This window comes from Manis javanica, chromosome 10, assembly GCF_040802235.1.
Source record: "Manis javanica isolate MJ-LG chromosome 10, MJ_LKY, whole genome shotgun sequence".
Lineage (NCBI taxonomy): Eukaryota > Metazoa > Chordata > Mammalia > Pholidota > Manidae > Manis > Manis javanica.
In genome coordinates this window covers 81,447,730-81,461,554 of record NC_133165.1, presented here as the reverse complement: position 1 = coordinate 81,461,554, position 13,825 = coordinate 81,447,730, and the positions used below count along the sequence as shown (strand labels likewise).

At 41.4% G+C, this 13,825-nt stretch overlaps 1 protein-coding gene across 1 annotated transcript; it reads right to left on the bottom strand.

Annotated features, from left to right (window-relative positions):
• Positions 1–7,100: 7,100 nt before the first annotated feature.
• On the bottom strand, positions 7,101–8,049 carry LOC108385198 (olfactory receptor 6C2-like). The gene has a single exon (XM_037015808.2). It carries the CDS (start codon positions 8,035–8,037, stop codon positions 7,105–7,107), a length of 933 nt encoding a protein of 310 aa, XP_036871703.2. The 5' UTR covers positions 8,038–8,049; the 3' UTR covers positions 7,101–7,104.
• Between the last annotated feature and the right edge of the window lie 5,776 nt (positions 8,050–13,825).

The window sequence follows — 13,825 nt, the reverse complement described above, 5'->3', positions numbered from 1 at the left end:
TTAAGAGATCTTGAATGATGGGTTGGAGGCCTATGAGGGCTGAAGTGGTTAGGGGGTATTGGGCCTGGCAGATATACTGAGAGGGGTCACGTAATTTGATAGAGGCAGGAGGACATAGGGCCACGGAGGGGCTTGTAATGTCCCAAACTTTGGGATTTACAGGGTGTATGAGGGTGGAACTGGATCTTTCATTGGGTAGAGGGGGGTCGTCGGCTTTGAGGGCCATCAGAAAGGGAGTACTGGGGGCTGTGGGAGTGGATATAGTTATGGAAACATGGAGGACAGAAAGGATGTCCCATCCTACTAAAGGGATGGGACACTGGGGCATAACCAGGAAGGAGTGGGAGAAAGGTATGGGATTGTCTTGGATTGTGCATAAAAGGGAGGGGGGGTTTAATGGGAAAATCTGTTTACCTCCTACCCTTACTATAGGAGTAATGGCAGGTGTGGTAGGGCCCCAGTATTCTCACAAGACTGAGAAGGTGGCTCCTGTGTCTAGGAGGAAGGAGATGGGGCGACTGTCTACTATCAAAGTAACGCTGGGCTCCTGTTTGGTAATGGAAATGGTTGGGCATGAAGCCCCCGGGCCCTGTCAATCTTCTTCTGCCAGCCCCGGCAGGCTTAGGATGGGGGTTGTTCGTCCAGTCTCCCCTTCGGGTGGTTGGGTAATCAGACCCCCAGTGGCCCTTTCCCTTTTTGTGGCATCTGGTGCATGGGGTGGTAGGAGATCTGGGGGAGGGGCACACCCTTGACCAATGTCCTTCTCTTCCACACTTGAAACAAGCTCTGGGGGGGGGGGTGCTTGTTTGCAGAGGGGTGCCCAGGTTGTGGTTTTATCAGCTGGGTCAACATTTGGAAGTTGGCCTGATCAGCCTTTTGTTTACGGTGTTCTTTCTTCTCCTCCCGGTTATGGAAGACTTTAAAGGACACTGTGAGGATCTCAGTCTGTGGGGTAGCGGTGCCCTGTTCTAACTTTTTGAGTTTAGCTTTAATGTTGGGGTAGCTTTGAGCTAGGAAGTATGTCATAGGGACATGTCTTCCATCAGGCGTTTCTGGGTCCAGGCGGCTATACTGTAATAGGGCTTGAGTGAGTCTGTCTAAGAACTCAGAGGGAGTTTCCTCCCTCCTTTGAATTATGTCTTGGAGCTTTTGAAAATTGACTACTTTACGAGCTGCTTTTTCAGAACCGCTATTAAGCAGGAGGCAAAAATATCTCGAGAGTGGAGACCCACGGCGGTGTTATAATCCCAGTGTGGGTCTTGTTCAGGGACAGAAGTGGGGCCAGGGGGATAGGTGGGGTCAGTCCTTTGGGTTTCAGTAGCATGCGTTTGGGCGAAGTCCCAAACTTGTCTATGCTCTTCAGGGAGGAGGGTATTGGCCAGGAGCATGAAAATGTCATGATGTGTGAGGCTGTAAGACTGGAGGGTCCATTGAAACTCCCTGATGTATGTTGTGGGATCAGTGGAAAAGGAACCTAGGCGTTTCTCAAGTTGGGCTAAATCTCCTAGGGAGAAAGGGACGTGAACGCGCACAATGCCTTTGGGTTTCGCCACCTCCCGGAGGGGGGCGATAATTTTGGGAGGCCCGCTGGACCAACTCTGAGGGGGACTGAAGGTTTCTGGCTCAGTCTGTGGGGGAGAGACAGGTTATAGGGGCAAGGATGGAGGAGGCTCCTGGGACTTAGTTAAAGGGAGACTGAAAGGCTCAGGCTCGATCTGCAGGGGGGGGAGGTGAGGGGGACGAAGGCGGAGGGAGTGAGGTGGCGGAGGAGATGGTGGTGGAGGAAGAGGGAGGGGCTATTGTAGTAGAAGAAGGGGACGGGAGCAGGCGGGAGGCCTCTGTGGGGGAGGAGGTGGAGGCGGCAACTGCGGAAGAGGGTGGAGGGGTTGTAGGAGGGGGAGGGGCTGAAGGAGAAAGCCTGTATGGCAGAAGTTTGTGGGCCGGTTCAAAGGTAATTGAAGAGGGACTGGGAGTGTGTGGAGGGGAGGGAGATGGCTTGCAGGCTAGGAGAACTTGGGGCAGTGAACAGGTGGTGCAGAGGCCGGGATTTTGGGCTCGGAGGCAAAAAGCCTCGATATAGGGAATCTCCTTCCATTTTTTCAGGTGCAGGCAGTAGTTAAAAAGATCGCGAGTGATGTTAGGATCAAGAGTTCCCCCCGCGGGCCATTGGTTGTTATTGTCTAGGGGGTATATCAGCCAATCTTGGGAGCAGTATTTACAGAGAAGTTTTGGTTTTATATCAGGCATCAGGGAGAGGGTAGCCAGATGTTTAAGCAGGCATTCAAGAGGTGAACTTTCAGGGAGGGATAAGGAGGCTCCCATGGCTAAAGGACAGAGAAGGAGACAAACAGGGGAAGACGAACAGAGATCCTCGGACTGGGAGCAGACCACAAGGAGACAAAGGGTGTCCCCGATGATCCTTGGTGGTCTGCAGAAACTCATATACGAGTCAGAATTTCTTAGGAAGTGTGGGTCATCACCCAACTTCTCTAAGAAGGCAGAGTGCTGGAGTCACAAGGTACCTAGTACTAGGAATTTTCGGCGGACGGAACGGAAGGAGGAGGAGGGAAAGAGGGAGCGTTCCCATCCGCAAAGGAGTCACCTCATTTATGGCTGTTGGAGGAGGGGCCTGAGGGTCTGCCACAGACGTGAAGGCCTGAGGCGGGGAGAGTTCCCTCCTCGTCCCCAAGCATCAGGGACTTGCCGGACAATCACGGTCAATGGTGCTGCGATAGCTCGGGGGAGAGCGGCCCGCTCCGGGGGAAAACTTAGTCAAAGGCCAAAGAGGAGTGGTGAGTGTGAGGAGCCAGCGCCGGAAAAAGAGGACGAGGGCAAGCTGCTGCTGGTGTCAGGGGGGAAGACGGGGCCCAGTTGGGGTGTCCCGTCTCCCGGGTTTCGGCACCAATGAAAGGAAGGGGCGACATACAGCAGAAATTCACTGGAGAATTCCACTTTATTAGGGAAAGGTGCTGGGTTATATAGGAAAGGGCATGGGGTGGTGTTACTTCTACGGGGCTGGTGGCTATTGGCTAGGTGCTGGGATTGCGAGTGGGAGAGAGGTGATTGGGCTTCAGGTGGCGCTGGTGGGAACCGAGGAGCCGGAAGAGAAGCAGGAAGTTCGCCATCATACAGGTGAGGGCCCTTCAAAAACTATCCTCCTTTTGCAGATGAGGAAACTGAGGAGCAGGCAAATGAAGTTCAGAATGCCCTGCCTGTGGCGGTGCAGGTTGAACAAAAGGTGGTGCTTGTCCCTATATTCAGGACACTAACCATGTATGAAACTTTCTAACTCTTCTAGGGCTACCTGTTATTCATTTTCATCCTCTCTCCTTCTACCTATGAGTTTTCAGGTAGGCAATTAAACAACCTACTTTCAGTATTTGAAGCAAAGGAGAGTTTTGCATCTGAAGCACTGGATAAACCATTGTCTGAAGCCAGGACAAGTTTATTGTTTTGTTAGGGCCGATTACTGCCCAGTGAACTTGAACTAAGCTTTTTTTCACTATCCCTTCTGTTATAACTGCACAGTTTTCACTCTTGCACTCATGCTGCTCCTTGTGTCAAATGAGGGAGCAGAGGTGTGTTCCTGCTGCCTCGACTGGAACAGGTGTCTCTGCTGTCCCTTTACTCAGTCCACTCACTACTCCTCTGCTGAGGTTAGTCGCGCAGACTGGCCAAGTCACATCACCTCTCTGTCACCGCACTGTTGGCAGAGTGATTGAAAATTTTCCCTGGCAGGGGGAGTGTGCTGGGAAGGAAGGACTTATGTCTCTGTACTCACAGTAAATTTTTGAAGGACATCCTGATGGGGTGTGGCAGGGACTGGTAATTTCCTGTCTGGTGTGTTTCTTCCCTGATCCATAGCAACTGAACCACAATTTTATTCAGGGTGCACAGTGCCTGGATAAAATACTGTACCCAGTCACCCTTATAACTGGCATGGTTGTGTGACTAAGTTTATGGCTAATGATGCATGTTACAGTGATTTTAATAAATTATTGCTACAAAGCCATAAATTCCCCTGTAAATAATGGTTTAGCTGCATCCCACAAACTTTGCTATTTGTCTTCTAATAATGGGTGTTTCTAGGAAAATTTGTTATTGATTTCTAATTTAATTCCGTTTGGTCAGGTAACATACTTCATATTAGGATCACTTTTTTTTAAAAAAAAACTGATCATTCTTAGCTATATTTTATTTAATGTTATCAACTCTGCCATTTTGGAGTCTCTTTGTATTTATCCCCTCATTAAAGGTTGTATTTTCCTGCTTCTTCTCACATGTGGTGAATTTTCATTATGTCAGGCACTATGAATTTACCTTCTTGAAGGTCAGATGTATTTCTATCCCTGTAAAGGTTCTTTAGGCTTCTTCTGGCATCATTTACATCACTTGGAGACAAGTTTATCCTTTTAGTTTCTGTTAGTCTATGTTACACTGGACCAGAGCAGTGTTTAGCCTAGATTTCTTTCCTCAAAACTGAGACACATCTTTATGAATTATACCTAGTAAATTATGAGATTTTAAATTCTGTTTGGTGAGAATAGGAACCATCTTTGCTGGTGAATCTTACTGTAGGTAATTTCCCTACATGTGTATGCTCAGCTGAATGCTCAAGGTGGGGTGCCTGTAGGTCACCAGACGTCTCCCTCCGTGCCTCTCCCACATCTCAGCGCTCGTTCCTGTGAACTTCAGCCTCCCTAGACTGTCCCCTATGCTTCCTGCACGCTGGCAGACTGATGGGATCTCTATGAGCCCCTGCCTGTACTGCCTCCAGGAAGCAAACTGAGGTAATCCTCACTCAGGTATCACTGTCGTTCACTGCTTGATGTCAGATATTTGGAAAATGTTAGTTTCGTATATTTTGCTTGAATTTTTACTGTTTTAAGTTAAGGGGCCACATATTCTCCCTGTGACTCCATTTCAGGTTGAGCCTATCTTCCTAGGCTCTTTTCCTCATATTAAAACCTTTTTGAAAGTTCTATGTTTTTTAATATCTAGAATGACTAATAATCTTCACTTGCTGCTGTATTGATTATTCTACATATTCCTATAAAATTTCTTTTTTTTGGTTAAGATTAATTTTTGTCTTCCCCTCAAAGTCATTTGTTCAACAGCATGTATGCTTGTTTCCTCACCGTGTGAAATGAGTAGCGCTCTCTGCTGCCTTAAAGGATTGGTTATCATTTGGGGGTGGGTGTTGGCGGGCGGAATAGCAGGGAAGGCCTTCAGGAGATGAGGTGCCATCTGAGATCCTGCAGTCTGGCTTAGACATGAGTCCAGCACATAGTAAGTGTTAATTTTCAGAAATATCCGTCATGGTGTGCAGCCCTCCTGGGAGGAGATGGGTTTATTGGCCCTTGAAAGTGTGCTGCCCTTGTGGTTTGCTTTTACCAAGTGGCCACACTTTTATGGAACGTTTTAGCAGAAAATGAGGAAAATAAGAAGTGTAACTTTTGTTGGTTATTTCTGATTTTCTGGTGACCTTGGAGAAAGAAACATGATTATCTTAGGATCTTAAATTCCTATCTCAAGGTATGAAAGATGTCAAAAAACTATGACTTCCTTAAAAGAAGCCAGTGTCTCCTGCACCTCCTACAGGACTTCTTGAAAGCAACTCAACTTTAGTTTGTTGAATAAATTAATTTCAATGCAAATTGAATTTACAACCTCTAGAGTTTGCTGGAGGACACAATGAGTGTGTAGATTCCATTGAAGTTCCAGAGAAGCACACACCTATACCCTGTCTCAAGGGTTTGATCTCTTCTTGCCTGAAGAACCTACTTGGAGACAGTTTTCTTGCAGGAGAATGCTGAACCTGTTGAAGACCCACCCCCACATTATCTCCTTGCTTAGAGTCCAGTAACCAGAGTCATCAGGGCATCAGGTGCACAGTATGAGTGGGAAGGAGGTTCCACAGACACCAAAAGGATTTTAAGACAGCTAATTTATACCAATAGAAACCTGAGGAATATCTATGGGAATGGGTCATAACAGTTCTGGAATCAGGGTAAGATGAGAAGTAACATTGAACTGGGTTAAATTTACTGATGTGCAAAAAATATTATTCAGGTTTAAGAAAAGAGGGAAATCCTGCTATTTTTGAAAATATGGATGGACATTGAGGGCACTATCATAATTGACAGAAGTCAGATAAAAAGATAAGTAGTATATCACTTGTATGTGGAATCTAAAAATGTCAAACACATAGGAACAGAGAACAGATTGATGTTTGGCAGAATCAGGAGGTGGGGTGTGGGAAATGGGTAAAGGTTGTCATAAGATGTAAACATTCAGTTATAAGATAAATAAGTTCCAGAGATGTAATGTTCACATGTTGAGTATAGTTATGAACACTCTATTGTTTAATTGAAACTGCTAATAAAGTAGATCTTAAAAAATTTATCATTAGAAAAAAATTGTAACTATGTGAGGTGATGGATATTAATTAAACAATGTGGTAATGATTTCCCAATATACATGTGCATTAAATAATTATGTTCTGTACCTTAGACTTATACAATATGTCAATTATATTTCAATAAAACTGGAAAAAAGTAAAGGACTGTAATGCCAAAAATACAAAAATGAGAACACTATGAAAAATTCCACTTTAATAGCAAGTTAGTGTAATTCAATAGTTTCTCCTTAGTCTGTAGATGGTGGTTTGAATAACAAAACATTATAAATTACACTTACGTTCTTCTTAAGACAGTTGATGCTTGACCAGGAAGGAAAACTGAGACAAATAATTTCTGCCCCAGACAATCTATTAATTTAAAGAAATGAGTGGACTAAAATACAGCCTAAATTTTTACTGTCTATTTGTATTTTAGACATAATGATGAGGTGTTGTTCGGACTTTATGAAAGTGTATATTCATGCTCAATTAGGAAAGGGAACCACTATAAAAGAAGTTTTATTTGAATTAAGACTATAATGCTTATTTAAGTCTGTGATTCTAAGAGTAATAGAAAATAAATTTTGATGGTTAAGCAGACTGTAATTTCAGTATTGTAGTGTCGACTTGAATTGTTGATGTACTACTATTGGATAAAATATTTATATGTATATGTTTTTAACTTTTAAAGAATTCTTAGTTTCCTAATTCTTTGAAAGAAAGGCCATCTTTTTTATTGAGTCCGTGAAGGCTTGCTTGACTTGCTTGTTCCGCAGAGTATAAATGAAAGGGTTCATCAGAGGGATGACTGACGTGTTGAGCAATGACACCACCTTATTCATGGCCACGCCTTCCTTTGCTGGTTTGATGTAGATGAAGATGCAACTTCCATAGGTGATGGAAACTACAATCATGTGGGAAGAACAGGTGGAGAAAGCCTTCTTTCTTTGCTGAGCTGAAGGGAGTCTTAAAATAGTCTTGATGATGTATGTGTAGGACACAGCTACACAGACTAATGTGAAAATGAGGGTCAGCACAGCCATGACGAGGGCAAGCTGCTCTATAAATTGAGTGTCTGAGCATATAATCTTCAGAAGAGGAGATGCATCACAGCCAAAGTGGTCAACGAGATAGAAGTTACAGAAATCCAGCTGAACTCCTAGGCTAAGTGGGGGGAGTATGACAATTAACCCAATCAGCCAACACAAAAGGACAAGAATGGTGCAAACGCTGTCACTCATGATGGTGGTGTAGTGCAGGGGCTTGCAGATGGCCACGTAGCGGTCATAGGACATGGCAGTTAGGAGAAAAAATTCTGCTGCCCCAATGAGGATGATAAAAAATAATTGGATGAAGCAAGCATTATAGGTAACCCTTCTGTCCCCAGTTGTCAGGCTATACAGGAATCGAGGAACACAGACAGTTGTAAATATTATTTCCAAGATGGAGAAATTCCGAAGGAAAAAGTACATGGGTGTTTTAAGGTGAAAGTCCACCAGAGTGAGGAGCACAATGATGAGATTTCCAGCAACAGTGAAAATGTAGGTGAGAAACAGAAATACTAAAAGAAAAACCTGTAGTCGTGGGTCATCTGTTAATCCAAGTAGGATGAATGTTATTGCAGAATGATTTTTCATCACTGTGTTCAGATATATAATGTGTCTCTATTAATAAATCATAAACTCTGAATCTGAGGATTAGAATGTAAAAATAATATTCAATAAGCTGTATAGAGGAAAGGAGCCAAGCAAGTCAGGAGAAGCACATTTTTTACCTTTACTGCATCATCAATAGTCTGACGTAGAAGTGACTGCGTTGTGTTGCATTTCCCTGGGCTCTGCTTTACCTTTGTCTTCACAGTTTGTTTCATACAAAATATGCATCTGATGTTTCATTTTCACTAGTTACAGGGAAAATTTTGAAATATATAGAATATGCCACAAGGATATCACTGTCCCCTGAGATTAGGGAGGCTGTCATGGTATCTCGACTCCTCAGTGTAGAGTAGGAGATCCATAAAAGTTAGTACTAGGAAAATTTCTGTATAAAAACTTTATTTCCTCATCTGTCAGAACAGCATATCAGTAAATCATTCTCACACCCTGAAGCAATGTAATACCACCAAGACTTAGTTGTATTATATTCCATGTTTTGCAACACTTGTTCTCTGCAAATAACTCCTTAATCTCCTCAATATCCTAAAGGAGCCTTTACTGTTTGGGTGGCCTGGGAGCAGTACCACAAGTTACTGTGAATTTCCTGTGTCCCATACATCTCCAGGATTTCTTCTTTGGTATCCTTTTATGTTAATATGATGAATTATTCAGGTATGTGTCCCTCCCACATATCAGTTTGAAAAACATCTGCTTTGCTTCCTTTCCTGAATTCCTGTTTCAATTTCATTGTGTTTTCTAACATTCCACAGCACAAGCCCTCCCAGATTCTGACAAATGGTGTGTTCTGATGGTGTTCCTAGGGAGAACCATATACTCTCCTTAGGCTTCCCTGATCCTTAGGTCCTGTGATATAGGTAAAGATACTTCATCTCCCAAGTGCCTTCCAAAGCTACTTGCTAGCTCTATTAATAAAAATTCTGTATCCTCCAAGATGGACTGACAAAGGTGAATACCACTTGGGGAAAGTGTTGTCTCCTTTGCCGTGATTCCTTTCTGTGGGACTCACTCTGTGCATGGGGATGTCCCTCACCATCGCTGCCTCTGTCACTGCTTCAGGGCACCTCTTTGCTCCTCAGTGCTCTGGCCCAAGGATAGACCAGACTGGGCCCAACAGTTATTATCAGGCATTAATACTTAACAAGGATTAAATATGACATGGAACAGAAGTAAAAAGGGCTATTTGGTGTGGATATTCTTAAAAGCTGAAAAATCACAGTCTATCCTTGTGAGTTTCCCTACAGGACCACCTCTCCATGTGGCTCCTTTTGAGGATCATGTCAAAGAAGCCATTTTACCACCTTCCAGGAAACCACTGAGTATTTTTTCATTTCTTGTCTTTTCTTCCTATTCACTTACCTTCCCAGTGATTGGGGCAATGTTGTACTTGTAAGAAGTGTCAGAGCTGGCATTTGTTCCAGGTCAATTTCAACCTAAAGTTTAAGCTATAATTTTAGGATTTGGGGCAATTGCTCATCCTTAATCAATTCTTATAATCATGAATTAGTGAAAATGTTAGTTTTTCAAATGTTTCCTAATCACAAACAGTATCTCTGGAGCATCTGGGTTTATTCACTAGGCAACTAGGCTGACATCTCCCCAAAGACATGCGTATTTTGTAATATGAATATTTTTATATGATGCTTTGAGATATTCCCTACAAAATGCCTTATGTGCTGTTTCCCTCTGGACTTGGGAAGGCATAAATTCTTTTCTATTGAAGAGAGCTGTCACAGTGTGAGAGGGTTAATGAGCAGTTTCATAAGAAAAGGCTGCTGGTCTGTGCTATGGGATTATGAGTTTGCCTGAGCGTTACAAAATAAATAATGCATGATCATGCATAAATTACTTTCCTACTTGAGGGTTTTTGGAGAGCAGCCACAGGTCTTTCCAGTTAGTGCCTTTGATGTTCTTCACTTTAGCTCCCTCTTCCTACATAAGCCAACACCTTCATGATGGCCCATACCCTGACCCCAGGCTTTATCACTGGATGATACACCATTGCATATCACAAAAATACATGATCTTGTATCCTCAATTCAGAAGAAATGGCTGTACTGAGATTTGCAAATAAGTTCACATCATTGATTGAATGGTAACTTGGAGAAAAAAAATTTTAGTACAAAGAAAATGTATTTCATACTAGAGCTTTAGGTCACAAATATTTAAATTCCTGATATTAAGGATAATTTTAAATTCTGGAGAATTGCTATTTATTATTTTTCCCTTTAAGGAAAATAACTACTTGATTCTCCATTATGAATACATATTTACTCTGTACATGTAGAACAAATAGAAAATTATAAGAATGGAAAATCTCCTATAATCAAATAACAGCAGTCCATCATTATTACTACCTTATACTAATTTACAACCTGTTTGAAGATATGTATGTAGTTATTTGCTTTTTTTAAAGTAATGTTATACATAACATTTGATATTTTCCTCACTTAACCTCACTTATTTCATTATTTTTAAAGCATTTATTTTATATTTTCCTCATGTTATTAAATATTCCTAAAAAACAGTACTACTTGCTCATCATATCCCAACTTGGAAGGAATAAAATGATACATTTTGTAGTTCTTATAGTGACCATTATGGTTGCTTCCATTTGTTACATAATAATATCTTAGTGGGCATTTTTGTATGTAAAATTTTTTGTCTTCATCATATTAATTTCTCATTTAGTAACTAATCAAAAATAAATATTGAATAAGGACTTCCCATACGTATTGTCAAAGTAGTCCCTGAAAAAATGTGCCCTAGTGGATACTCCTATCATTGGTAAGTAAAAACTTCTGTTGCCCAAAACATTGGAGTTTTAAGCATTATTATTATGGATACTATTTTAAATATATTTTAATGGGAAGCTAATCCTGATAGTTTTTTCATTGATGTTTTTTTATAAGAGGTTATATCACTTTATTCTAAATGGTCACTTCACTGCCAAATCATCAGTCGTCTCTATGTTTCCCTGATCTACAAGGTTTTAAATTAATAACAGATACGTAGTTATTCACTGTTTATGTTACTGATTTGGCTGAACACACCAGTAAAAAGAATAATAATATGAGAGACTCAAAAAACAGAATGCATTCTAACGTAATGAACATGGCAATACTACTACGGACTCCTTTAGGTGTGAGGCAGCCCAGTGGATGGGCTGGATATGTTCAAGGACCAGTTAACCGTTTAGCAGCATGTTTTAAATGGGTAGCTCGCTGTCTAAAGTTATTTCTAACCCTCATATTCTAAGAGTCTATAAAAAGGAAGACATATGTTTTTATATATGTTTTTTGGCCCCTTTCATTGTACCATTATAACATGGCAGGGACTACACTCTCCAAGCATGTACATAGCTGGTCTTATCCTTAATTCTGATCCATTCCAAGAGCACTGCTCAAGAGTCATGTTCAGACTCACTGTCATGTTATATAGAACAAGGTGGCAATTCAGATATTACTTTCCAAATCCTGTGTGAACATGAAGAAACTTCTTACACTCAGATTTTATAGCAGAAAAACCTAACCTCATTGTTCTTACTCTGAGACAGGACTGCATTTACACCATTTCCATTGTTCCAATTCCCAAACCTTTAGGCACATAAATGACAAAGGGTTCAATCATACTTACTTTGTGGTGGTTCTCCATCACTTTATGAAATTTAACCCAAATTTCCGTATTGGGTCTGAAAAACATTGGTTGCTACTGGCTATAATTTTGGGTTAACTTTGTCATACTTCCAAGCCCCCCATACTCTTCCAGGCAGAGTGCCTGCAAATGCAGGGGGATGTGCAATGGCACCGAGAGGGGCACCCTTCGCTCTTCTCATCACCACGTCTACATGGAGGCTCATGAGAGCTCCTTTCTCACATTAAGCTATTAAATAATATTTCCCTGAATTCTGTGACTGGAAGACTGGTCAAGGGCAAATAACTGCTAGCAACTCCCCATGGCTGTTGGGGTGAGGATGGTCTTACCTCAGTGTGCAAAGAAAGGGATGCTCTATAAATATTCATTAGTAGAAATGGCATGTGCTCTATTGGTTTCCTCTGCTTAAGTGCACAGGGAACAATTAAGTGAACAAACAAAAATGTCCTTGGTGATCCTTCAAACCATTAATGACTCTTCAGTGAAATTAAATTTGGCAAAAAAAAAAAAAAAGCGAAAAGTAAAAATAACCAGCACTTGTGGGGCAGTGTCCACAGAGTTAGAAAATACAAGCATAATAACATCTGTTGCAGCAAAAAAAAGAAAAAAGAAAATCAGACGATAAAATGGCAATTTATTCTTGTCATGTTGTTTTTACATTGTCTGTATACTTAGGGTCATTGGATGATTTCTGTGATAGGACACACTCAAATGATCTACTGAACTCACTCTTCCCCAGTTATCTCATTATTAGTTTTTAAGATGTTCTAATTCAATGATTAGGAGAATTAAACTTTGTTTATTTCGTTCTACTGATCATATAGTTTATCCATGGGTCCTATTAAGATAGGACTATTTAGTATTCATTAACCCCTGCTGTAACTCAAGTACTGAGTTTTCATTTTCAAAACATGCAGGGACCTTGCTACATCTAAAGTTGTCATTAGCTTATGAAGAATGCAGGACCTGGGTGCACTGTGCTCAGTATCCATCACTTTATCATAAGTGCAGGTCTCAGCCCCTCACTTCACTGTGCTCAGCAGTGTCAGCTTTCCTAAAGTCCTGTAGCTGAGAACTGAGAAGTCTGAGCTGGAGCCAGACACTCAATATGTGCATGTAACTTCCTGTGCTGGCTCACAGCCGGTCTCCCTATCCAAAATAAATACTAAAAATTCTATACCCCCTCACTTCACCACTGCAATCACACTCACTGTGGAAAGGCCTTCAGATCTTTTATTAATGTGGGTCAGTTATTGAGAGCATGGCAGGCCCTGGACAACAGCTACACTGAGTTTCGACCATGGCAAAATAGAGCCTGAGGTGGGCAGGACAGACCCAGGGAAGCAGGGATACGGAGACAGACGGGCCTGGAGAAACAGCGGCAGGGGCACATTCACGTGGGTCTGTGTCTGTACTTTCTGTGTAATCCTTTCATCTATTTTTCATACTACTGCCAATTTTGTTGTTTATCAGGAGTGTTTTTTGTTGATGTGGTCCTCTGCATTTCCTTACAAATTTAAGAATCATGCTGAAACACAAAAATATTTGCGAGGATTTTGATGGACTTTGTTAAATCAATGGATCAGCTGGTCAAATCAATTGCCAATTTGGTCAGTCAGGGTAACAATTTACATATTTAGAGAACTGAGTCTTCTAATCTATTAACATGGTGTCCACATACATTTATTTAGTTATTCTTTAACTTCTTTCAGTATTTATAGGTTTTCCTTTTGGGTGCACATGTTCTGTGTGTTTAGAATTATTGCAATTTACTCAATTACAAGTATTCATTGTTTTGGGATGTTGTTATAAAGGTATCCATTTCAAATAGTTATCTTCTAATTTTTTCACCCATAGGACTTAGAAGAAGAATTGACCATTGTATATTGACTTGTATCCATGAACGTTAAGTTGCCTTATAAATTTCTTTTTTATTTTTTATTAAGGTTCTATTAATATACACTCTTATGAAGGTTTCACATGAAAAAACAATGTGGTTACTACATTTACCCATATTATCAAATTCCCACCCATACTCCAATGCAGTCACTGTCCATCAGTGTAGTAAGATGCCACAGAATCACTTCTTGTCTTCTCT

Coding starts and splice junctions, on each gene's coding strand:
- LOC108385198 (XM_037015808.2), bottom strand. CDS start 8,037: ATGAAAAATCATTCTGCAATAACATTCATCCTACTTGGATTAACAGAT.